We start from the raw sequence: 27,295 nt of genomic DNA, 5'->3' as shown, positions 1-27,295 counted from the left end.
CTTTTTGGCTAGGAAATTTGCTTCTAGCTCATATTTAAAATTATATTGATATTACATGATATTTTTCAATGAGAACATGGGTTATTGCTGTTTTCTCCTAAACAAGTACGAGAAATATTTTTCTAGAAGCAAAACAGAAGTATGAAAAACTAGGCCAAATAATTAGGACCTAGAGAAATTAGAATTCAAAATCTCTTATATCAGGATATAAGCTAAAAGAACAGTTGGCCTCCTGCCAAGTAAATCAGACTCAGATATGTACAAATTAAATTATAAGAATTGTTTGTAAAGTGGGGTGCCTGGGTGGCTCTGTTGATTAAATTTACATCTGCCTTTGGCTCAGGTCAGAATCCAGGAGTTCCAGGATCAAGCCCCGCATCTGCATCTGGGCTGCCTGCTCAGCAGGGAGTCTGCTTCTCCCTCTGTCCTTCACCCCATTTGTGCTCTCGCCCTCTCTCAAATAAATAAATAAAATCTTAAAAATAAATAAATAAATAAAATCTTACGGAAAAAAGAAAAAGAACTGTTTGTAAAGCTGGACATTAAAACCCATTCATATCTACTTACACTAAAAGTTAAATAAAAAAAACAGAGAAAGAAGAAAATGTGCACTAATAGTTTCCCATCATTAAAAAAGTCACAAGATGTTGCGGTGGAAAAAATGGGACGCGTATAGTCAATAAAACGTACGGAAAGACACTGTCACTTCCATCACTAATTTCCTCCTTTTCTCTCCCATTTTACCAAGATTTTAGGACAGATGATGCAATTGAGCAATGTAAGCTTGCTTTCGGTGAACTGTTCTAACCTGTACTTTCTGTGTACTTCCCTTTTGGGCTTTCCTGAACACAAAGCTGAGCTGCCAGGCTTGGGTTCCCGGTGATGAACTTGGCAGTAGGTGACGAAACTCTTCCTGTTTGTTCCAGATGCCTTTTATTTTATTTTATTTTATTTTTTAAAGATTTTATTTATTTATCAGAGAGAGAGAGGGGGAGAGAGTGAGCATAGGCAGACAGAATGGCAGGCAGAGGCAGAGGGAGAAGCAGGCTCCCTGCTGAGCAAGGAGCCCGATGTGGGACTCGATCCCAGGACGCTGGGATCATGACCTGAGCCGAAGGCAGCTGCTTAACCAACTGAGCCACCCAGGCGTCCCCAGATGCCTTTTAGACCCTATCTCACCCCTAGGAGCAAATCTCCTGGCTCTGCCACTGACTTCTGACTTTGAACTGAAAGGGAACAGTGTCTTTTCCCATACGCTTTGACCGGCCTCTTTGCACCTACTTCCAGTGTTCTTTGCTCTTTTGGAAACACGAGATCTCAGGTTTCAGCCCTGGAAGCACAGGGAGGTGAAACAGGACGAGGACAATGTGGCTTTGCAGCCCTGGAAATGCTTAACACGATGGACCAGGATCCCGCCAGGTTGCTGTGTGATAGGCTTACAACCCCTCTTTGGGGCCACTGTAACCCAGAGAGAAAGACTTCTCAGAACTTTGCAAAAAGCCAGAACACTTGATTTCATATGCTATCTCAACCTTAGTTATAACTGCAAAGCCAAAGGTTTATAATCAATAATCTCAATTTGAAATTGATTAGGTCATTTCCCACAAATGGCGATTTAAAACCATGCTATTTCTGTGGCCTGTTAAAAATCTACTGCTGAACCTTGAAAACCTGAACTCAGGTTCTTGGTTTTTTAAGAGCTTGAAGGTTTCTGTGGCCAGTTTGAAGCTACGATGAAGAATACCCAGGCCAGAAGAAAAATCAGGCAAGCTAGTATTTTTTTTCCCCAAAAAACCAACTGTGTTTTGTGTTAGGCACCCTGCCTCTTATCACATTTGCAGCTTCAAGGTCCACAGCAACATTCCAGCAGAACCCTGGTTCTTCACCATTCAGGAAAATACCAGCTGGCAGTCACTGGTATGAAGTGGATTCAGCAATCAGCAGTGTCATATTTAACCAGGGTAGTCTGGAGCGAGGACAGACAAACGAACCACTACTGCCCCGGAGAAAGACGGTGGAATAGACAGTCTGAATGACGCTGGAAAGGAAAGGTAGCAGCTGGACTGTGCTTACCCTTGCCAGGCTTTTGAGAGAAGACTGGACCTCATACCAAACTTCCTACAAGACTGAAAGGTGACGGGGGTCCTCTTGTGAGGTCACTGCTCACTACTAATTAGAACAAGAATGAATGTTCTGTGCCTGCTATACCTGGCCAGGACTGTTTATTACATGAAAAAATAACACCAGGTCATTAACTCTTTCATGGGTAATGTGACCAGCAGGGATTTTAAACTGAGAGACTCTGAACATGGCAACTTCCTCGTGCCCATGTGACCCACACTCTCATCAATCCCCTGACGACCTTACGACCAAAATACATCCCTTGTGGTGACTAGGGAGGGACACTGGAAGCTGCCTGAGTATCAGAGGCCTCACTGATGCTACTGCTGCACTTCCTGCTATGGCCACTTCTAAGCCAAGTCAGAGTGAGGAAAGCCAGCAGTGTCTTTTGAGTTTGATCAATAACCTCAGCCTGAAACTCACTACTGTGGTCTTGCAAATGGCAAATGCTTTGCCTGTAAAAACAGTAATTTCTTGATCTGGCTATCACTAAGCACACTTTGCCTGGCCTCCAAGGAAGACTGATAGTTGACTTTTATGATCTTTGCGTCTTTGAAATGTTACCTTTCATTTTATCTATCCCATCCTGTCAATAAGCGATACTCCTAGGCATCTTGTACCAGTCTACTCCACACTATGGCCTGGTGAACTGGGATCTCGCCAGAGGTTTTCAGATTAAAAATTAACAGCAACAACAACAACCCAACTAGTTAAAAAAAAAAAGTGGCATAGGTAGCAGCCGCTTCAACCCTGGTAGAAATCTGACAGTTTCTCCTAGAGTGATTCGTGTTACAGAATCAGTTGTCAAACATAATGGTATCTTTCCACAAAAACTCCTTTAAAAATGGGCACAGGCAATACAAGATAAAATGTGCTACATAAGCATATTACTTTCTTAGTAAACAAAAAGAAAGGTACTTGCTGAAAGTAAGGCAATTTGGGAGCATCCAAGGAGCCACAGGGGTGACCTGAATACAACTATGATTTTATACTCATTTCATAAAATCCTGGGAGATAACCTTCTATTAGACAGTGTCTTGTTTTTCAATTTTATGTCTCAAAAGGGAAAGAAAACATGCACCTTGAAATTTAAATATCTGTTACTTACAAAGATATATCCAAACTTCCACAAAATAGCATTTTATTTTAATTTAATTAATTACCAGCTAGTAGGTCTGCCGACGCTGATGAACTAGAAGCAGCCTGAGGTGCAGGTTGGGGTTCAGAAGCACTACTTCCAAATGCATCTACCCATTATCCATGTGCAGCACAAAAGTAAAAGAGTATGAACAGTAAGTACAGTAAGTAAATTAAGTGTTTTGCCAAGAAATGCATAAACATGACACTGTATGGCTGAGCTTATCACCTGTGGATATATGAAATGACTGAGTGAGCTGAATTACACTCTGACCAGTTTATTCTCTCAAAAAAGAGTTCTGGAATATCGCAGATTAACACCCCTTTTTAAGAGTCAGACAATTGTTTTTTTCAAGAATAAAAGTTTTGGTGTAAATCTTGTGATCTCTTCAAATAGGACCAAGGTTTAAAAAATTTTGCCCAAAAGCAATACAATGGAATTTTCCCATTTAGAACTCTATTAAACTTAGAAAAAAAAAATTAACAGACTGAACTCAAGCAGCAGCAATCACACTTGTACCCATTTATCAGAGTTCAGTGTTTATTTGCCCCATGTTTTGACCTCCTGAATGTCAGAGACTGTGACACCATCGTCCCCATCACATACCCATCATGGCACAAACCGTGATGCTTCCACGTATACTAGGTAAGGTACTCAGTGTGGTTCAGCTTGCTGAGAATGGTTTTTTAGCCCATGGCATACACATCTATGGACATTCATGAAGAAATCACTTCAAACCTGTGCTTTTCTTTATAAATTTACTTCTAATAAATGACTTAAAAGGCATCACCCTCATGAGTAGTACAAAGTTAATTCAGTACATTTCCCTGCCCTCAGTTAACATGTAGAGTAAGGGGAAGATATATTTAAAGCAGTGAAACATCTTCTGGTTCTTTGGAAGGATTTTAAAACATTAAGCTCAATAAACCCTACAGATTAACGACGGGCTATGTGGCTTATGTTCTCAGTTTTGACTGGCTTATTTGTTTTCAATTCTAAATCATTGAGTTAATGGGTATATTGCAATTAAGAACACAGAAATGTTGATGTAGCCAACAGATCAGGTTCGCCAAGGAACCACAGTAGAAGGAAATTCCAAACAGTTGATTCTACATAAAAATGAAGAGAAAGTTAAAAACACAAAGACTTCAAATGAAAAATGATCTGGTTCTGTCAGGCATGCATTGAAAATTATGACGAACGGATAAGGATGAAGAGGATGATGGCAAAGAAATGGAAAAGATCTTAGAAAATTAAGCTTACAGTGAAGAGATGGAAATAACTTTGGAGTCAAAGAAAAAATGATGGAATATAACGAGAGAGAAGATGTAAAGACTCTTCTGAGGAGTAAGAAAATAAAGACTCTTTTCTTGTTGAAGGAAGAGAGATACGCACCCCCAAAAAGGTCTATCACACCTGAAGAATCCACCTTTGCTGGAGAGGCAGTGGTTGCAGGAGATGGTGTCGCAAATGCATCCACTGTGGTGAAGCAGACAACAGGGAAAATCGTGCGTCACCCAAGGGAAAATGAAACCATGAGCCCTGACAGATGGCTTCTTAGGATTTCAAGTTTAATAGCAGGCGGTAAGATTGCAGATAGTCTTAACAGTTAAGACAAAGCAAATGGATTAAAAAATACACACTTTGCAGAAGAAAATAACATCTGCCTTCTTGAACTCAGAGGGTTTAGTGTGGGCGGCGGTGGGGCGGGGGGCGTCAGAGTTGTCTCTCTTCACCAGCATTAGGTTGGAAATTATGAACCTCATCAGTTGGTGATGGGCCAAAAGGAGATCTTTTTTTCCCCCCCCAAGTGGATTTTGAGTTTCAAAGAACTCCAGATAAACCTGAATGTTTGGGTATCTGCCTCTCCACACATAACCCCCACCAGACACCACAGACGACAGACGGTTTGGCCTTGGCAGGAGCACTCACCGGATAAGAGGTCAGCAGTGAGAGAACTCTCAGGCACAGGAGAGGCCCCTTGTGGTGGAGAGGAGAAAGCATCTTCCGAAAGTGAAACAAACCAAAACCAAGCAGAGGTAAGTAGAAAGCTGAAATCAAAGTTAAATATCTAACAAACGCATTATCACAGGGGAGCACAAAGAGTTCAGTCATGAGAATCTCAGGGGGGAAACGAACGTTCAAAAACAAAAAGGGGAGGGGGGCTTCAGTTTTTACCTGTCCCAAACAGGTCTATGCTAGGCGCAGCATCCGGCTTAGGTGCCGCAGCGACTTCCGGAGGGGCCTCAAACAAATCTAAGACCAAGAACACACATGCCTTTACTCAACTCCACAAGCCCACCTGACACAGCAGCATCACTTCCCAGTTCTGCAGGAGCCCGGGGGCACAATTCCGAGACAAGCAGCGTGGAGTTTACACAGTGGTCATGCAGTAAGGGTTCTGGATGCGGGGCCTTACAGGTGCCAGATGGAGAGAGTTCAACAACAACAAAACGTTACCACCAAAGATATCTAGAGCAGGAGGAGCGGCGGTGGTGGTGGCGGAGGTGGTGGCGGTGGCGGCGGCGGTGGTGGCGGCGGCGGCGGTGGTGGCAGCAGTGGCAGCCGCGACAGCGGGAGCAGGAGAAGGAGCAGTGGCGGGAACCGGAGGGGCTGTGCTAGCTGTAGGGGTAACTACGGGAACACTGGTCTCAGGTGGCTTCATTGCAAAGAGGTCCAGCTCTGGTGCAGCCTCTGCACTACCTTCAGACGGGGCAAAGGGGTCTTTTGGAAAGGAAAGCGGAGACACACATTCAGCATCAGTGAGGAAAGAGAAGAAAGAGAGACAGAGGCGTCGTAACTATGGGTAAGAGACACCTGACACAGATATTCACACACTAGCTAGGCATTAGGCTGCTTGGACTGAACTACTATCCTATCAGCAAGGCTCAGTGATTAGGATGTTTTTCTAAAGAAAAAAAAAAAGAAAATTTAGTAGGTAACACAAGTTAAGGAACTTAAAGGCTTCAATGTAAGATAAGCCTATGGTCTAGGATCAGAGATTGTTATTCTTCAAATCTGGGCAATTTGGTAGCTTTAAAAATTCATTAAAACATGCCTATATAGTAGAACTCAGCGCTACACAAGAGTGCAATCCAGCAGGAGGGGACAAAAAAACAAAAACAAAAAAACATTAAGAGAGCATACTTGCCCTGACAAAAATTGTCAATCTTGAGAAATTGTCAATTTTGATTAAGTATGCACGTCGTCATCTTAATGTTTTAAGTGCCAGCACTACTGAGTCAGTTATGATGAAGGATCCTTTATACTCAGAAGAAATTAAAGTCGGAAAAACATATGGCCACATCTCACTACGGGCATTTCACATCGGGACAGAGAAAACAACAGACTTGCTCGCGACTGTCGACCCACCATTTCCTGAGCATGCATCAAGGGCTGCGGCTACGGGGGCTGGGGTCGCTGGCGCGGCGGCCCCTTCGGATGCTGCAGGGGCCTCCCCGGGAGAAGCTGCAAAGGCATCTTGGGTGCGATTTGTAAAACAACAGAAATTAAAGGAATAAAAAGAGAAGAAAATATCGTAAAAGAACCGAATTAAATTGCAGAAAAGGCTCCCTTATACAACATGAATTTCTTCAAATGCATTCTTACAGACCATGCACTGATGGCGTCACAGAATCATGATTCTTGGTGCTCCTTCATGTTAGTTCCATGCAAGTGGTACAGGGTTCATACTGCTGAGGCCCTTTTAGGATCCATCAGGTAACAAGATTCTCATTGTATAAGGGCTCAAGAAGCATGTTTTATGTAACATTAGAAATTAATGGATGTGAAGATTAAAACCCCAAAATAACTTTATTACGTGATTTAAGACCTTACTCTTTTGTGGCCAGTGAACACTTATTCACTATGTTACCATGATGGCTCTTTGGTGGTTTCTATCATAGATGTCTTCTTTAATGGCAACGAAATTAAACAAATGATGGTGATGTAAATAAATAATTATAGTTCAAAAAATTTTTATGGTCTAGTACAGGCAGAATTACACTGTGAATACGAAAGGTTTACTAAGTATTCATAAAAAAGTTAAGTCTTCGCTTATCCTTGAGAATCATTTTCAGATACAACCAAGGATTTAAGGAAATAGATAACAAAATAATGCCTTTATTTCAACTTCAATTTATCATTGTTTTAAAATGTTGTATTATTTTCATTATTTGGAAAATGATCTATTTTCAACAAACTAAAAACATAGTTTCATGCTTTAAGACTATAAGCGTATCACTATTTATAGCAGAAAATCCATTAATATACAGGCAGCCCCAGTTTATAGAAGAACAGTATATAAATGGCTGATGTGTACAAACAGCACCCAATGCGTTTCTGCCAGTAAACCATGTGAATTTGGTAAAAAAAAAAAAAAAAATAATAATCCTGGAGCCTTCAAAGCTATTCTATAGTTCAAAGGTACAAATAATGAAGCTATCGTAAGTATGATTTGCTTAGAAGAAAACTCCAAGAAATATCCACCTAGAATCTACCACTTACCTGCTAGACTTCTCATCCTAAAATACTGCCTTCCACAATATCTACAAATGTTCCCTAGAACACAGTTCCTCTGGCCATTAAGAAGGATTTATCATATAGGCTTGTGAAATGCTACTTGGTATACCCTTTTTCGGAGATTTATGTAGTATACATTAGGCTGTAGGAAGTCCTATAGTCAGGACACTTGTTTCTGAGTTTAACCCAGCATGGTCTAAACCGATCTTAGTACGAAACAGACTTCCTTTCCTGTTTTCCTGTGCTGAGGCCGGGCATTAAGTAGAACAACACACACTCAACTGGTCACTTGGGTCAAAATGTCCTTTACAAAAACACAGATATCCTTAGAAGACACAATGAAACAATCGGTTATTCATATCTTACAGACTCATCTGAACTGCTTTCTTCCCTCAGCTACATAAGGGAATGTGTTTTTGGACCAAGGGTCTGTCAGGGGAGAGGCCAAATAATAGTGGAGTGCAGCTAGGCCAGGCTTGCTTCCCCAGACGCAATGCTAAGGATACTGTACAAGAGGGCCTAGAGCAGTACGAAAACCCCAAGAGCCACGGCAGAACACTAGAGAGTAGAAGAGGATGCTGGCAGGGCTGAAAGCATTTTGCCACAAGTCAGGTCTGTTTTCTTTCTTTTTATTCTCATAAAAGCTTGAACCAAGGCTAATAATACTAGGACTAGTAAAAACAGTAATAGTGGTCACTAGTGAATACTTACGTGTCAGTCACTGTGTAAATACTTTGTGGACATTATTAAATTTAATTCCTATAACTATCTCACAATATCGGTTCTATTATCTCCACTTTGTAGGTCAGAGAACAGAAGCTTGCGGACGCTGAGAGACGACCAAGATCACAAAACAGGCAAAATGGTGGAGTCAGGATTTGGTTGTAAACTGACGGAGGTTTGTGTGTTTAAGTACTATGCCGCACCGTTGCAAGCCATGCCACGCTCTGTTTTGTCTTTGTAGGATGGAATAAACACCAGTTACATCAGTGTTGGGGGGGGGGTCAAATAAATACCCATGGGCTGGCCTCTTTAATTATTACCTTTGTAAAAGTAGGTAAAACCCATATTTGCAACTATGTCCTCACAAGAGGTTTTTTCCTTCCCTGTCATCTCCTTTTAATGCTTCTCCTGTTACTTAAAACTAGACGTTATAAATTCATCTAGTCCCATCAGAACTTCTCTTAAAGACAGGAGCCCAGCTGCTCCAGGCCTGTCTGCTAAGTCTTCCAGGCCAGGAGGGAGAGATCCGCATGAGCGAGGCTGCAGCTGTCCCCAGCCACTGCCTGACTAGCCAGGAAGGAGACCCTAAATGACAATTGTCCAGCAGAGCTCAGCGGGCTCCAGAACTGTGAGAGGTAATAGAATTTTTTTGTTGAAAATAAAACAAAACTTGTTCTACTACCTAGCTTTCTTTCATTATCTATGGCAGCATTATCCCTCCCGTTCTGAAAACTCAATCTTTTTCCAGTTAAGGTCTCTTTCCCTTGGTACCCATTCGCAGTTCATTTTTACATTTTGCTTATTTTCAAAAAGTCCTATTTCCTGGACATGCATGTTCCGGCTGTTCTACAATTATGGACCCAGTCCAGCAAAATCATCTCCTTGATATCATTATAGACCAGTCTTCTTTCCCTTCTAGCAATCTAGGAAGAATTTTCTCTTTAATTTTTTAGCATGTGACTATCTTTCTAAAAATTTCAAATAGCTGTCATTTTCTCCAACCTGGATTCTCCCCATCTTCTCCAGTCACATAAGCCATCTTTACATCACATACTTGGCATAAAGGTTTCAGTCATTGTCAAAAGCCTGAAAGTCACCATTCTAAGTCTTCCCCAAAGGTCCCAGGTTATAAGACTCTATACATGAAATCCACTTTTAAGAGCTATATTTAAGTACTGGTTTTAAGGAAGGTTGATTATATTAGTTTCTCAACAAACTTGTGCAAATGAAAGCCAGCTTGTGAGCTAAGCTCTCTGTTTTCTAGCCACTTGGTTTCATGCCCACAGACTATGTCCTCATGAAGGGTTTGCTCACAAATTGACACAAGTGATTGAAAGGGTACCCTGGTGAATGTGTAGAGGAATTAGTCTCACTTTAGTATTCTCATGTGTTGTCACAAATTAATGTACTGCTGTTAGCAAAGTTTTCAAGTGAAAAATAGAATATTTTAAATAACTTTGTCTTTTATTTTCATCAGTATTTGTAAATTTTACTGATTTTTTTGAAAAGCACAATACTATCTTGCTGTCCTGTTCTGCATGACCACAGCAAGCAGATTTTTTCTTTAAAGTTCACTTTAAACAATAAAGCATTTAGTAAATACAATGTTTCTGAAAAAAGGTTTTTAATTACTTACACTGAAATAACTAAAATGTTATGTGGGGTATCAATCTGAGTATTTAAAATTGATGGACATTTCCTATTTTTCAAATCTATAATGAGAATGCACAGAAAACATCAATGTTTTAATATTTCATATTCATGAAATAAATTAGCTACTTTTCAGAAATGAAAGATCTTTAACTTATTTCTAAAGCTATTTATTTACTATTGATGTACAAGCTAGACAAAAACCTTGAAAGCATGTTTAAAAGTCACGTAAACAAAATATCTGATGCCCTTATATATTTAAGAGTTCTAACACTTACCCATTTTAGTGATACAGATTAAGAAAAAAAAAATGGCCATACTACATGGCCCATCTCTAAATGATTCCTTATAAGTCAATAAAGAACATGAAAGAAGTTAGGAAGTATTCTCAAAAAGTGCCTAACGGTGATACACATAGACTTCTGACCATAAATGATAGAAATTTTATAGCTCTCAGAGCTCAGGAGACAGTTTATGGGACTATCCAGATCAATAAAAATGATTGTGATGAGATTTACAGATGTACTCACTCTACCCACAGCCAAATGCCTACAACAGATATTGGTAAAATCCCAAGGAAGGCTCCATTCTTTGGCATTAAGTTAGATGGCTTTCTGAAGTTTTAGTCTTTTAAATCTGTATTTCAGGGCAGAAAAAGCCATGACAATATTTACAACATACAGATTTTTCTGCTTGAGGAATGCAAAAAAATCAGTAATTAGTGATCAACACAAATGGCATGATGGCGCAAAGACTATTTCAAAGCAATATATTAGGCTTTATTACTCTAGAGAACCATGAGGGAAGCAAGCTAGAGTTGACTGATTTCTTAAAGGCAATTAAGCTCCTTACAAATGTACTGAAAAACAAAAATCTAAATAGCTAAAGATATAGAAATGTTTAAGCACAAAATAGTTATCCATCCTGTTCATATTTTCCTTAAAGTTTTTCTGTCAACATAAGCCTATGAGAAACCACTCATACCCAATGCCAGTTGTATGGGGGGGAAGGGAGGACATGAAGAAGTTGGTTTTATAAAGTTAAGCTAAAAATTTAATTTTTGGTCTAAGAAGTTATAGAGGCATAACTGTAACTTTTGCTAGTGGTTGGCTATTTTTAATAAAATATTCCAAAGCTTTTCCCTACTTCTTAAAACAAACAAACAAACAAACAAACAAACAAAACCCCCCCGCTTTCTCCTATAGTAGGAATGGCAGCATAGCAAGGCAGCAGCAACTTCCTTGTGTGGAACTGGCCACGATGCTGTGTCCAGTTTGGTGCTTCTTGTCTCAGATGATGTTGGCCAGCCTCCGAGACTGGGGCGTGGCGGGGAGCACAGAACTACATGGCAGCGTGTAAGCGTACGTTCCCAGGGGAATGCACAGCTCCACCAGAGCTGCCAAGTCTCTCCTGCTCTCCCCATCACTTGCCTCCTCCAAGTTCTTTACCATGTTCTCAAAATGCCCTGGGAAAGATGTTATATGGTAATGAAACACAAAAACGATGAGGACTATAACACCATTTGATGTGTGTATTTGACATGAGCATTTCTCCAGGTGCGGACGTCAGCACCACTCAGACGGGGAGATGTAAATATACTGGCTTCAGACGGTTCCTCAGGTCCAGGCCTATTATACTGCCAGAGTCTACGGTACCTGACTCGAGCTCACTACTATAAATCAACTCTGTCAGAATTTACATCTGCACGTAAAGTACATTTTCAGGCAATCATTTCAAAGCCTGACCTAAACCTGTTTTCCATCAGCATTCTGAGTGTTGTATCAAAAAATCTCTCAAAGTTCCAAAGCCCAAGATGCTCCAAGTTTTTGCTCGTACAGAACAAGCTTACGGTTACAAAAATGGGCCTACCCTAACCTCTCTTCAGAGACCTCCAAGTCTGAACAACTCTTGGATATTTTTTTGTCTTACATCTTAAAAAAATAATTTAAGCCAGGACTTCCTTTTTCATATTCTCCAAGTATTATTCATTCAGCTGGTGTGAATCTGGTAAAAAAAATCAAACCTAGATATGATATAGAGGTCTGATACCACTTTCACATAGATACCACTTTCACATAGATTCTACGGGGCAGGAATCTGTATAGGACAAGGGTTCTAAGAGTAATTTAAATCCTTACTTTAAAAAAACCAGAAAAATAAAATGGGCCTAAACCATTGGAACCTTTGCTCTAAAACCACTAAAATTAAGTCAAGATAAAGTTATAAATTTAGCAAAGATAACTATCTATGAATAAACAGGTAAAAAGTAGTGAAACATTCTGACAGGCTGTCATATAATGTAGACACTTTTAAGCCCCTTAACTCTAAGGTAATCTTCGCAAACCCCACAGGAAAAGGACCAGTGATGTGACCGACTAACCTCCAAAGAGATCGACGTCAGCAGTGACAGCAGTGACAGTTGTGGTAGTTGAGGCAGAGGCTGAAGCAGTTGCAATTTCAGAAGTTGTAGTAGGAGGGGTAGGTTCTGGTGCAAACGGATCTGAAATTTGTGCTTCAGAGGGAACAGAGGAAAGTGCAGCCAGAGAATCTTTGTTGCACCACCGACAGAGAACAGACAGGAGAGAAGAAGAGGAAAGGACACAAGATATACCAGACTCCAAATGACCAAAAAAGGACAGTTATTTAGAGAAGGAAGTCTCTCAAAATAGAAGTTTAAAATAAAGCTTTACTCACCCTCTCCCAAAAGGTCTATCGATGTCCAGTATGTGTCAGCATATGAAGAAATGAGAGAGAAAGCTGAAACATGCAACCACACCAATGTCCAAAGCAGGGTGAGGTACTAACTGAAGACATTTCAGTTGTATGCACCTTTCTGGATCATTTGTAATTTTAAAATAGTGTACTATCTATTATTATCACGGAATGTTTCAGTGTGAAGGGACCTTAGGGATCCCCTAGACCAAGCTTCCAGTTTTATAGATGGGAAAACTGGGAGTAAGCAAGGTCAAGAGACTCACCTGAAGTCCACTCTAAACACCTCTGACAAACTCAATTTCTTACCAGATTTACCATTCATCTGCTTTGATGGATTTTACTAAACGATAAATATCAATTCTTAAGAAACTGTAGTTAATTAAGTGGTATTAGTCATCTATTTGATGTGTCACTTAAGTCCAGAAAACCACAGAATAAATACAGGCTTTATGATAGCTGTAGTTCAATTGTAGAATGCACCAAACATAGTCAAAGAACTGAGTCCAAGTTTAGGGGCTAGGGAAAAACAACCCTCACCTACACGATCTTTGTCTTCATGAATTTCACCTTATTGGATGTTTTTCAATGTGATGTATAATCTCCCCATTTATAAACATTATGTGACATTATGAGAATAATTTTTAAGATGAATGGGACAGATTGTGTAGCATCAAAACTTTCCAGGCCATCTGAGGTCTGCATTCCTTTCGGAGGTGCATACTTCCTTAGGGCTCAACAGTGGGATTACAGTTCGCATCCTAAATAAAAAGCCGAGGAAAAGTAATTCTTAACTATACTATGACTTTAGGCTAAACATTTAGAGAGTCCAATAGCATTCCTGTATTCCCAGTCATGTGATAAATCCCAGGGCTCATATTTGAAATCATGAATGTTATTGGAAATTCATTTTAATCAGGGCGCCTGGGTGACTCAGTGGGTTAAGCCGCTGCCTTCAGCTCAGGTCATGATCTCAGGGTCCTGGGATCGAGTCCCACATCGGGCTCTCTGCTGAGCAGGGAGCCTGCTTCCCTCTCTCTCTCTCTGCCTGCCTCTCCATCTACTTGTGATTTATCTCTGTCAAATAAATAAATAAAATCTTAAAAAAAAAAAGAAATTTATTTTAATCATAAAGAAATTTTATCAGAACTCATCAGGGAACTATTTTTTTAAGAGCCTTAAAAACAATGTGAGAAATCAGTAAACTAAAAGTTCTAGAAGACATTTAAAGAACTGGAAAACATAAATTTGACACTAAAAATGATCACATACATCTAGCCATGCAATTTGCAAACCCAATAAATATTAGATAAGTACTCTATATGCACATTAAGGTAATCAAAGCCCGTCCTAACCAAATCTTATATATTTCATAACAACATTAAAAAATTATAGCACACAGGGTACTTCACATTAGAAACAGTTTTTAAATTTTAGAATGTATGTGTAATTAACACCAGCCAAAAGGGAACTATATTGATTTGGGGCTGTTAGCTGATCAGGTCCCAAATCCCAAGAAACAGAAGGTACTTCCAATAATTTCTCAAACCAACGGTATCAGGCCCAATACAACTGTTACTCTGTACTCATACATCCTAAAATATTAATTAGAAACCAAAATGGGTCATCAGAAGCCAGACAGACTTGGTTTCTCTATTCTCCTGGCATTGGTAGGACTCTCTCTAGTCTTGTTTTATCAATGGCTAGTTCATGATGCAATGTGACTTAGCAGAAGACCTAAGAGCCACGTGATTTAACAGTTTCCAGACTTGTTATTGTCTAGGAAAGGGAGTGGGAAATTTATTTTGTATATTTGGTAAGTGATAAAGGAGAAGACTATTTACAACTATAAGAAGGAGAGAGAAATAGAAGTATTTTTTAAAAAGTATAAAGGATTAAAATACTTGTTCCATGTTTTTGACTAGTGTTTTATTCAGATGGAGGGTTATAAGACTTGCTGCAACATGACGAAAGATGGAAATGAAAATTTCCCAGGGAAATGTATGACAATTAAAAAAAATACTGGTGCATAACTGCTGTTGAGAGCTTTCGCTACAGGTGTTAGTCTCTAAAAATCCTAATTTTCTGGAAGAAATATAATTTATGTTATTTCTTGCTTTATGCAAAATTTTCCCTACTATTAAAGAAAGCCGTACATGAGGATGATGAGAACGGTTATTATTCTCAAAGCTATCACTTTTTTTTAATTTATTTTTTTAAATTAACGTATAATGTATTATTTGCCCCAGGGGTTCAGGTCTGTGAATCATCAGGCTTACACACTTCACAAAAGCTACCACTTTTTTATAAAATATTAAACTATACAAAACACTCCTTCCCAAAACCCATAGCAGCAGAGTTCAATTCACTGGCAAGTAGTCAGAGTTATTTTTTTTGCATTATGGAAATTACCTGAAAATATTCACTGTAATTGAGGAAATAAAACCACAACTAGATAAATAAGGAAATCTGTATTTTGCAGTGATATGAAGCAAAACTTCCTTGATTATTATAAAGATTGAATGTGTTAATATATTTAAGTGCTCACCAGTACCTGGAGCATATCAAATGCTTGCTAATAACAACAGCAATAGCTAACATTTAAGTCGTTACAATTTTCATTATAGTACTCTGACTTTCAAGCTTCTATAAATCTGTGTGTATGTGTGTGTACACATGCATGTTTCCAAAACAGCCTGCAGATATGCCCGCAGATTTAATTAACAAGCAAATGGTAATACAGGTCACTAAAGTTGCTTGTACTGTGGGTAATATTCCCCATGGAAACTATTAGAGTCATGTGACTGCATGATAATGGTGAGCCTTCAAATGGATGTTGGTAATTATTTTCCATTAGGTCTCTTAATTCTAATAAAAACCATAACTAGGTCAACTAATTATAAAAAGACCCTAACAGAAATTCTGTATTTCTCAGAAAAGAGAAATTTCACCTGAAGTATTTTAAAGAAGAAATTATCTGTTTCCCACTCTAAGATACACAGAAGTACAACACACATACTCACTTGTTTGTGCTGAAAGAGGAATTTATTATGAAGAGAAAAACACTCTCATTATGGGTCCAAAGGCAGGGATTTAAAAAATGCTGTCTTCTTTCAGTCAAATATGTTCATTATCAGCCCACAGAATGCAAATCTTATATGCATTACTTAACTTAGGTTTACTAAAATATGAATTTGCTAAAATGTGGTTGTTTTACACCAATAGGAAAAATACTATCATTTACAAGATGCACCTGAAAATGGGAGTATTTATCAGTACCCATAACCCTCAAGACAAATTAATAAACACTTGAAATGCCCTTGGTGGTTGGAAAACAAATCCTCTTACTAGCATTACGGTCAGATAAGAATATTCAAATAAGTCTACAGTCTTAAGGTTTATAGTTTATTGTTTGGTTATACAAAATTAAAATGCACTTCAGTAATAGAGAAATATGATTTTATCAAAGAAGATTGAGAAAGTGATTTTATTTATTTTTGCTTAGAAATAATGAGCCAAACATATTTGTTACAACTTAGCATCATGTTCATTCACTTACTGGATATCTACAGGAAAAATGCAGACCAAAGGTAACAAATGTTTCTTGATTTCATATTATACAAGTTTACTTCAGTTTCTTAAGGCTTATAATTTTTACTATTCTGCTTGGAATTAGAGAATTTATTACTGTTCTTCTCTCTGGCTGAACTTCTACTATTATGAAATACTGAAGTTATAGATACTTTCTTGAGACAGTAGACTAATGATGTCTAATTATCAAAAAGTGACCCTCAGACCCTAAGCCAAGGTTCTGCTAGCCTATCAGGTATTTTGTACAGTATAAAAAAGTGTTCCCTCTGCACCAGCAGATTAGGAAAAGAAAAGCACCTTTTTCTCAAGGAAGAAAAAGGCTCACAGTTTGACTTGCAGAAAGCAGGCTGGATTTTAGTCCCTCTCATCCTTCTTTTAATCAAGACATAAACTGCATGTGCCCATTGAACAGAGCTGACTAAAACCACACTATTCTGCTTTCGCCTATATCCACTGCTATCTTAATACTTCAATCACCAGTAGTTACTTATTTCTAACAAGACTGAAATATATTCTGATAAAATTGGTTATTAGAACTTATTCCTTACAGTACAGTATCTTAGCAAAAAGCACCTGAAGATAGAAATGAATAACAATGTTTCCCTGCAATTTTAGAACATTTCACCTAGCTTTATCTTTTCACTTGGCATTCTTCTGGTGCAAAATTAAAAAAAAAAAGAAAGAAAGAAAAGAAAAGAAGAATACTCTTCAATTTCATGCTAGAGAATAAGGTGAAAAGAGACGGTTTACAGTTTCACTGTTTATTTATTAAAGTTCTAAGTAAACCATTAAATGTTTGATAAGTTCTAAAAACTACAGTATGTATACTTATTTAAATAGTTCACAGAATTAAAGACAAACATTTATATAAAACTGAAAAAAAATTTGTATAACCCCACAAATTATAAATTAACACTAAATTTTAAATTATAAAAGTTCTCTGAAAGTCACTTATATGAATTTATGACCAAAAATGTGTGGCTTAAAGATATGGATTCGAAGCATTTTAAATGAACTAGAAAGCACAATTGTTACAGAACACTGTGGTAATGAAAATAAATTCTTAGTAAATTGAAATAATCAAATATTTCTGAAAGATGAAGCTCAGAATTAAAGTGTGAGAGCCAGAAGACTGCACTTATAAAATCTGAGCAGCAATATTTTCCTTTTAACAACGAAATTTAATAAAGTTAAGTAAAGTTGAAAGAGCAATTTTATTTTAAAAAATTGATAGCTATAAGCTTAGGAGTTGAACATTTCAACATAAAAGGTTTAAATATTTAAAGTGGAAAACACCAATATTTAAAATGCTCATATTTATAATTAGCATTATAGGACTGGTATGTATCCTACAGATAGATATATTATAAGACTGGTTATCTGTAATTTATTTTGTTGCCAAAACAACTTGCAAATAAAATCAAGAGATTGTAGCATGTATTCTAATGTCATCCTGACACATTGTTTAGCAAGCTCACCTGAGGATTATTTAATTATCTACAGGAATGTAACTTTATTTGACTGCAATTTAAACGTTAATTAAGTATTCTGATTCTAAAATGATATATTAAAAGTTACAGAACTTGTCTACTAGTGATTGAAGTAATATTCTGTCTGGGAGAAGATAACTTCAAGATTTCATCTTTTTTCCCTATTGGACATGAGCTAATTTTGTATTTAATGTACTTAAAGTTATTCTTACATTCCTTTTCAAACATGAGTAAATACGAAGTTCCTCAAAATGTTCTCTGAACTGGACACCTGGGTGGCTCAGTCGGTTAAGCGTCTGCCTTCGGCTCAGGTCATGATCCCAGGGTCCTGGGATAAAGCCCTGCATCGGGCTCCCTGCTCAGTGGGGAGTCAGCTTCTCTCTCTCACTCCACCACTGTCCCCTGCTTGTGCCCGCTGGCTCTCTAATAAATAAATAAAATGGTTAAAAAAAATGTTCTCTGAACCATCATTTTCATCTTACTGATTTCCTCATCAGTGAGTTAATGTCTTTTACCTGTGCTGTTTTACCCCCCACCTTAGTTTTACTGATGTATGTATTCAAGGTGTACAATGTGATGATTTGACATACACTTTGTGAAATGATTAGTACAATCAACCTAACACATCCATCATCTCGCACGGTTACTAGTTACTACCTTTATTTTTGTGGTGAGAATACTTAAACTTTACTTTCAGCAAATTTCAAGTATACAATACTATTACCAACTATAGTCATCAGCTGTACATTAGATCACCAGAACTTACTCATCTCACAAATGACCATTCCTACCCTTTGATTAATGTCTCTCCATCCTGTGTCTTACTCTCCATCCTCTGCCAACCACCATTCTACTCTGAGAATTTGGCTTTTTTGGATTCCACATACAAGTGAGATCATACATATTTGTCATTCTGTGTCTGGCTTATTCCCTTAGCGTAATGTCTTCCACATTTACACCCATGCTTTTGCAAATGGGAAGATTTCCTTATTTTTTAAAAAATATTTTATTTATTTATTTGACAGAGAGAGAGATCACAAGCAGGCAGAGAGGCAGGCGGGGGGGGGGGGGGAAGCAGACTCCCCGCCGAGCAGAAAGCCCAACGCGGGACTCGATCCCAGGACCCCAGGGTCATGACCCGAGCCGAAGGCAGTGGCTTAACCCACTGAGCCACCCAGGTGCCCAAGATTTCCTTATTTTTAGGGCTGAATAATATTTCATTGAATTGATTAATAACACATTTTCCTTCTCTATTAGTCCACTGACAGACATTTAGGTTATTTCCATATCTTGGCTATTGTGTATAAAGCTTCAGTAAATATGGGAGGGTAGCTATCTCTTTGATATGTGTGTTCGTGTGTGTATATCCATGTAGAAGTAAAATTAGTAAATCATGTGGTAGTCCTATTTTTAATTTTTTGAGGACTATCTCTACTGTTTTCCATAAGAGCTGTACAATTTACACTCCTACCAACAGTGTAGAGAGTTCCCTTTCCTCCATACCCTCATCAGTACTTGTTATCTCTTATCTTTTTGGTTTAGTCATTCCAGCAGGTATGGGGTGATATGATATGGTTTTGACTTGTATTTCCCTGATTAGTGATACTTAACACCTTTCTACGTATCTACTGGCCATCTGTATGTTTTCTTTAGAAAAATGTCTATTCAGGTCCTCTGCCCATTTTTAAATCAAGTTGTTTGCTATTGAGTCCTTACATATTTTAATATTAACTCCATATTAGGTACATGGTTTGCAAATATTTTCTCCCACTCTGTATGCTACATTTTCATTTTATTGATTGTTTCTTTTGCTGTGAAGAAGTTTTTTAGTTTGACATAGTCCTACTGCTTATTTTTACTTTTGTTGCCTATGCTTTGGTGTCATATGCAAAAAACTCATTGCTAAGACCAGCATCTAAAAAGATTTTTCTGTTTTCTTATGGCTTCAGGTATTATACTGAAGTCTTTAATCTATTTAAAGTTCATTTTTGTGTATGGTATAAGTTTCCAATATTATTCTTGTGCATGTGGATATCCAGTTTTCCCAACACCATTTATTAAAGATACTATCCTTTCCCTGTTGTATATTATTGGTGTTCTTGTCGAAGGTTAGTTGACTGTGTATATGTGGATTTATTTTTGTGCTCTCTGTTTTGTTCTGTTGGTCAAGGTGTCTGTTTTCATTTCAGTATCATACTATTATGATTACTATAGCTTTGTACCATACTTTGAAATCAGGCAATTTGACGTCTTCAGTTTTGTTTTTCTTAAGATTGCTTTGACTGCTTGGGGTCTTTTGTGGTTTGTACAAATGACAGGCTTATTTTTCTATTTAAGGGAAAATGTCATTACAGGTTTTCTAGATATTTCACTGAATGTATAGATTACTTTAAGTAATATGAACATTTTGACAATATTAACTTTTCCAATCCATGAATACAGGAATACAGAAACACCAGTTTTGTGTTTTCAATTTCTCTCATCAATGTTTAATAGTTCAGTGTACAGATCTTTCATGTCCTTGATAAATTAACTCCTACATCCTTTTGATGCTACTGTAAATGAAATTGTTTTCCTCACTTTTTCAGATAATTTGTTGCTAGTGTATAGAAATGCAATTTATTTTTGTATGTCAATTGTGTATCCTGCAACTTTACTGAATTTATTTATTCTAACAGCTTTTTGGTAGAGTCTTCAGGGTTTTATACACACAAGAGTATGTCATCTGCAGAGACAATTTTGCTTCTTCCTTTCCTGTTTGGATGCTTTAATTTCTTTTTCTTGTCTAATTTCTCTTGCTAAGACTTCCAGTACTATGTTGAATAGAAATGGAGAGGGGCATCCTTGTCCCTAATCTTAAGAGAAAAAGGTTTCAGCTTTTCACCATTGAGTCTGATGTTAGCTGTGAGCTGATCATATATGGCCTTTATAACATTGAGGTCCATTCCCTCTACTTATAATTTGTCAAGAATTTTTATCAAAAAGGGATGTTAAAACCTGTTGGTGCTTTTCCCGCATCTACTGAGATCATATGATTATTGAGATCATATGGTTTTTTGTTTTAAAGAAGACTCCATGCCCAGTGTGGAGCCCAACAAGGGGCTTGAACTCACAACCCTGAGATCAAGACCTAAGCTAAGATCAAGAGTTGGAGGCTTAACCAACAGGGGTACCTAGGCACAATGAGATCATACAATTTTTATCCTTCATTCTGTAATACTATATATCATGTTTACTGTTTTGTATATATTGAATCATCCTTATATCCCAGGGATAAATCCAACTTGATTATGGTGTATGATCCATATAATATATTATGGAATTTGGTTTGCTAATATTTTGTAAAGCATTTTTGCATTTTTGCTCATCAAGGTTATTGGCCTGTAATTTCCTTTTCTTGCAGGGTCCCTATCTAGCTTTGGTCTGAGGTTATTACAGGTCTCAAAAATGAGTTTGGAAGTGTTTCCTCCTTTTCAATGTTTTGGAAGAATTAGAGAAGGACTGGCATTAATTCTTGTTTAAATGTTGGGTAGAATTCACTTGTGAAGCTATCTGGTCATGTGTTTTTCTTTGTTGGGAGTTTTTGATTCATGTTTCAGTTTCCTTACTCATATGGGTCTGTTCAGGTTTTCTATTTCTTCATGGTTCTGTCTCAGTCAGTCCTATGTATCTAGGTATTTAGTCATTTTTCTGGATTATTGATATGATGGCATATAATTATTCACAGTAGTCTCTTAAGGCCTTTTGAACTTTTATAATATCAGGTGTAATATTTCCTCTTTCATTTATAATTTTGAGTTTTTGCTCCTTTTTTCTTGTTTAGTCTAGCTAAAGGTTTGTCATTTTGTTTATTAAAAAAACAATTCTTAGTTTCACTGATCTTTTCTATTGTCTATCTAGTTTCTACTTCATTTATTTCTGGTCTAATCTTTATTATTTCTTTCCTTCTGTTAATGTTGGGATTAGTTTGTTCTTTTTCTAGTTCCTTGAGGTATAAAGCTAGCTTGCGTATTTGAGATCTTTCTTCTTCTTAATGTAGGCATTTACCACTATAAATTTCCCTCTTAGAGCTGCTTTGCAGCATCTTATAGGTTTTGGTATGTTATTTTTTCATTTTCATCTGTTTGTTTTTTTAATGATTCTATCTCTTTATTGTGGTGGGGAGAGAGAGAGAGAGAGCAAGCAAGAGCACAAGCAGGGGGAGTGGCAGGCAGAGGGAGATAGAGAAGCAGATTTCCCCACAGAACACGGAGCCTGATGCAGGGCTCGAGTCCAGGACACCAAAGGCAGATGCTTAATGAACTGAGCCACTCAGATGATGCCATTTTCATTTGTTTCAAGATACTTTCTGATTTCATTTCAGTTTTTTCTTTGACCCATTAGTTGGTCAGGAGTATGTTGTTTAATCTCCACATATTTGTGAATGTTCCAATTTTCCCTTTGTTACTAATTTCTAGTTTCATACCACTGAGATTGGAAATAATACTTCATAGGACTTCAGTCTTCTTTAACTTGCTAAGATTTGTTTAGTGCCCTAACGTACAATCTATCCTGGAGAGTGTACCGTATGTGCTTGAGAAAAATGTTTACTCTTCTGTGTTTTTTTTTTTTTTTAAGATTTTATTTATTTATTTTTACAGACAGAGATCACAAGTAGACAGAGAGGCAGGCAGAGAGAGAGGAGGAAGCAGGCTCCCTGCCGAGCAGAGAGCCCGATGCGGGGCTCGATCCCAGGACTCTGGGACCATGACCTGAGCCGAAGGCAGAGGCTTTAACCCACTGAACCACCCAGGTGCCCCTACTCTTCTGTGTTGAGTGGAATGTTCTGTATATGTCAGTTGAACCCTTTTGGAATAAAGTTATCAAGTCCTCTGTTTCCTTATTGATTTTCTGCCTGGATTATCTATCCATTGTTGAAAGTGGCATAAAAAAGTCCTCTACTGTTATTGTGTGGCTATTTCTCCCCTTAGTTCTCTAATATTTATTTTATATATTTAGGTGTTCCAATGTTTAGAGTGTGTGTGTGTGCGTATTTATAACTGTTATATCATCTTGATGGGTTGATCTTTTTATCATTATATAATACAGTGATCTTCTCTGTGTCTTGGATAGTTTTTTGACCAAAAATCTATTTTGTCTGATAAAAGTAGAGCCAATATTGCTCTCTTTTGATTATCATTTGCATAGAATATCTTTTTTCTATCACTTCACTTCACTTTACCTATGTGTGTCCTGAAAGTTAAAATGAGTCTCATAGGCAGCATATTATTGGATCTTGTGTTTCTGTTTAAAATACTCGTTGAACCACTCTGTGTCTTTTGATTTGGGGAACTTAATGCATTTACATTTAAAGTAATTACTGATGTGTAAGGACTTATTATTGCCATTTTGTTCACTGTTTTCTGACCATTCTGTACTTCCTCTCTTCCTTTCTTTCTCTCTCAGTCTTCTTTTGTGACTTGTTGATCTTCCTTAGTGGTATGCTTTGATTCATTTCTCTTTATCTTTTGAGTATCTAGTAGAGGTGGGTTTTTTTGTGTGTGTTTATCATGAGTCTTGTATGAAATAGCTTATAGTTTTAACAGTACATTTTAAGCTAAGAACTTCAACCATATACCAAAAGTCTACACTCCTAGTCTTCTTCCCCACCCCTGACATTTTATGTATTGATATCACAACTTTTACATACTGTGTTTATATTAACAAATTATGGTAGCTTTAGTTATTTTGAATTCTTTTAACTTTTATACTAGAGTTAAAAGCGATTTACCTACTACCACCACAGTATTAGAGTATTCTGAATTTGACCTTATACTTACCTTTACCAGTGAGCTTTATTCTTCCATATGTTTTCATATTGGTACCTAATAGGCTTTTGTTTTAATTTGAAGAACTCCTTTAACATTTCTTATGAGGCATGGCTAGTGGTAATGAGCTTCCTTAGCCTTTATTTGTGGAGGAAATTCTTCATCTTTCCATTTCTGAAGGACAACTTTGGTGGGTACAGTACTCTTGGTTTAAGTTTTAATTTTTCCTTTCCATGCTTTGAGTGTATCATCCTACTTAGTCATGGCAGGCAAGGTTTCTGCTGAGAAATGTGCTGATAGCCTTATCAGGGTTCCTTTCTATATGACAAATGGCTTTACTCTTGCTGTTCTCAAGATTTTCTTTTTGTCTTTGACTTTTATCAATTTGGTTATACTGTGCCTTCTTTGAATTATCTTGCTTGGGGACTTTTGAATATCACAAATATGAATGTCCATATCCATGTCTATCCATTTGGGAAGTGTTCAGTCATTATTTCTTTAAATAAGCTTTTTGTTCCTCTTTTTCTGTCTTCTCCTTCTGGGATTCCCTTGATGCATATATACATTCATTTGATAGCAGCCACAGGTCCCATGTGATTTCTTCGTTCTTTTCCTGTTTTGTTCCCCTAATTAGTATCTTCTAATGATCTGTCTTTGAGTTTGCTGATACTTTATTCTGTCTGATTAAGTTTGTTGTTGAAGCTCTCTATTGAGTTTTTCAGTTGAGTCATTATATTCTGCAGCTCTAGATTTCTGTTTAGTTCTTTCTAATGGCCTCTATCTTTCTATTAAACTTCTCAATTTGTTCATGCACTGTTTTCTTGACTATGTTTTGTTGTCTATTTTGTCTATTTCTGTTCTCTTGCATGTCACTGAGCTTCATTAAGATGACTATGCTGAATTCTTTGTCAGGCAATTTACAGATCTCCATATCTTTGGTGTCAGTTATTAGAGTATTATGAGCTTCCTTTGGTGGTGTCATGTTTGTTTCCATGATTTTTTGTAATCCATGTAGTCTTGTGTTGGTGTCTGTGCATTTGAAGAAATAAGCAGCTCTTCCAGTCTTTAAAGACTCATTTTGGCAGGTAAAGACCTTCACCTGCTCTGCACTAATGACACTGCCCAGAGTATTGTAACAGAATCACAACTGAGTGGGGATGTAGCTGCGTCATGTGGCTACCTGCTGAAAATGCTGTGATGCCCACAGTTGGCGGGCCTCTTGCCAGGAGCTTGGATGGGTTTGGGTCTGCCTCATTCCTGGATGGACCTTCAGGACCTTGGTGAGTAGGGCTAGAACTGAGATAAGAGTCCATTTCAGGGTCTGCCTTTGAGGCCACAGATGGTGGGCTGGTTAGCAAGTGCATGGATAGGTGTGGCTCTCACAGGGTCCCTGGGTAGGCAGGTGTAGTCCTGGACCATAGCTGAATGGAGCTGAGACCAAGTCAGAGGGCTGCTTTAAAGTCCATAGTTAGGACCATGGTCAGTGGGATTGCCTCTGGAGGCAGGGACAGGAGTGTCTGTTGCCAGATTCCTGGGCAGGCAGGACTGACTGTTCCCAGACCATGACTGAGAAAGGCTGGAACTGAGTCATAGGCCATTTCAGAATTCACAGCTAAGACCAAGGTCAGCAGACCTGTTACCTAAGGCAAGGGCAAACATGGCTCTTTCTGGGTCCCTTGGTAAATGTTGCTGATGGCAGGACCAAGGCCAAACAGGACTATAAATGCATCCAGAGGGGCATGGTGGTATTTCTAGATCGGTAGCTAGGGCCAAGGTTGGTGAGTCTCCCATCTGGATATAGGCCTGCCTTCTCAAAACAACCTTCCTTGATCTTAGGTTCCATTGGGGTTTTACAACCTCCTATCTGGTTCTCAAAGCTCCCCAAAAGGCACTTTTTCCATGAATCGCTGCCAAAATTATTTTTGCTATGGGGAGCTATGATGGGGTACCTCCTACTACCTTGCTTATGTTGTTCCCCCTGTGTTGTTTCTATAGTTGTATTAGTCATTTTTAAAGTTAAAAAATTTTTATTTTGATATTTTGGTACAATAGACAAAGTATTTAAAACCAACTCAGTGTAGCACTGAAAACAATTAACTTATTTTTATATTATTATTTAATTTTCTTTTTAATCAAATGCTTATAAAATTTTAATTTTTTCAAGATTCATGAATAAAAATGGGGATCAAGCACTTAGAAAAGTGATTCTTTTCAGTTAGCTGAGTATGGATCTTTTCCAGCACAAACAAGACTGTATACCAGATTTCAACTGCTTGAAGTCAAATACAATATGAATTAAAACCAATTTAGGCATAAAGGAATTCAGGAAGGAGGCTACACCTGAACAAATCAAATTAGAGGTGCTGCCTTTGAGTAATCTCAAAAGTTCACAGGAACACCTAATCCTCTAATCCTCTAATGCCTGACTCTCTCTAGAGACCAATTGTTAAAAATAATCAGAATTTTAGAATAACAAAGAAAAATACTGCCCTCATTTCAACTCTTAAAATAAAAACTATATGACTACTACAGAGAGACTGTCTGTCTCTCTCTCAGTATATACTTAAACCAATAGGTGCCATTTTTAGCATTTTCTCTCCAAGTTTCCAGCAACATTTTGGACAACCAGAAGGTAAGTATAACAACAACAGCCTGAATAAAAACAACTGAATAGAAAAACAGCATGGCTGTCTCATTTCACTCACCTCCCCATGCGGTGGCTCCTCCAGAAGGTGGCGGTGGCGCTGGTGCTGCGGCTGCTGCTGCCCCTCCAGAAGAAAAGTCTGGCTGGAGGTCCAGGAGATCACTAGATGGTTTAGAAGTGCTGAAAGGACAATACAATTTCAAAATCAGATTTTAGAATTTTATAATGTAGAGGTGTTTTTAAATGAAGACTGATGCCGAAAGCATTAAAGATTTTGGATACTTTAAATCCAATAAGAGAATAATATTTTGGAAAGTATAGCATATGTTCTTCTAACCCAAGGGTTGGCAAACTACTGTGTAAAGGGCCAGAAGCTAAATATTTTAGGTTTGTGGGCTAGATTGTCTATCACTATTTGACTCTGCCAGTATAGCAGGAAATATGAACAAATGAACGTGCCTTTGTTCCAATAAAACTTTATTTATAAAAACAGACAGTGGGTTAGTTTCACCCATAGGCCATAGTTTGCCAACTTCTGCTCTCTACACAATAACACAGGTAAACCATTCTTTAAGCACAGGGCCACTCAACAAATAAGCCAGAAATTAAAGGGGAAAACCAAAATTCCTCAAATTAAGGGTTTTTTAAATAAAATATGTTAATTATTTAAAAAAATATGTTAATGTCCACTGAGCAGCAGCTGAAGTGCTGGTTAAGAGGACTGTGATAAAAGGAAGCATATTCCAAATATTAAAGGTATTAGAGTAAGAGATTTAGGGGTAATCTTTCCCTTTTCTCTATTTTCTAAAAATTTTGTATGGAAAAAAATTCTTGCCTCAAGAATTTATTTATAAAGCAAAGAATACTAAAATGAATAATCACTAATAAACCTTTTTTT

General features: G+C 37.7%; 1 protein-coding gene across 12 annotated transcripts in view; it reads right to left on the bottom strand.

The window, feature by feature from the left end:
- Window positions 1–27,295, bottom strand: part of SNAP91 (synaptosome associated protein 91) — a 144,287-nt gene that overhangs the window by 32,826 nt on the left and 84,166 nt on the right. For 9 of the 12 annotated variants that reach the window (XM_032339152.1, XM_032339146.1, XM_032339153.1 and 6 more), the window contains 9 exons: window positions 26,459–26,577; window positions 12,848–12,862; window positions 12,534–12,701; window positions 6,632–6,739; window positions 5,720–5,983; window positions 5,438–5,515; window positions 5,192–5,263; window positions 4,655–4,738; window positions 3,285–3,368 (listed from right to left, as the gene is read on the bottom strand). In XM_032339152.1, coding sequence (XP_032195043.1) covers window positions 3,285–3,368; window positions 4,655–4,738; window positions 5,192–5,263; window positions 5,438–5,515; window positions 5,720–5,983; window positions 6,632–6,739; window positions 12,534–12,701; window positions 12,848–12,862; window positions 26,459–26,577 — 992 coding nt within the window. The remainder of the gene's footprint in view (window positions 1–3,284; window positions 3,369–4,654; window positions 4,739–5,191; window positions 5,264–5,437; window positions 5,516–5,719; window positions 5,984–6,631; window positions 6,740–12,533; window positions 12,702–12,847; window positions 12,863–26,458; window positions 26,578–27,295) is intronic. The other 3 variants (XM_032339157.1, XM_032339155.1, XM_032339156.1) reach the window with 2 other exon arrangements.

Source organism: Mustela erminea, chromosome 4, assembly GCF_009829155.1.
Source record: "Mustela erminea isolate mMusErm1 chromosome 4, mMusErm1.Pri, whole genome shotgun sequence".
Classification (NCBI taxonomy): Eukaryota; Metazoa; Chordata; class Mammalia; order Carnivora; family Mustelidae; genus Mustela; species Mustela erminea.
This window is presented reverse-complemented; position numbering and strand designations above follow the sequence as displayed.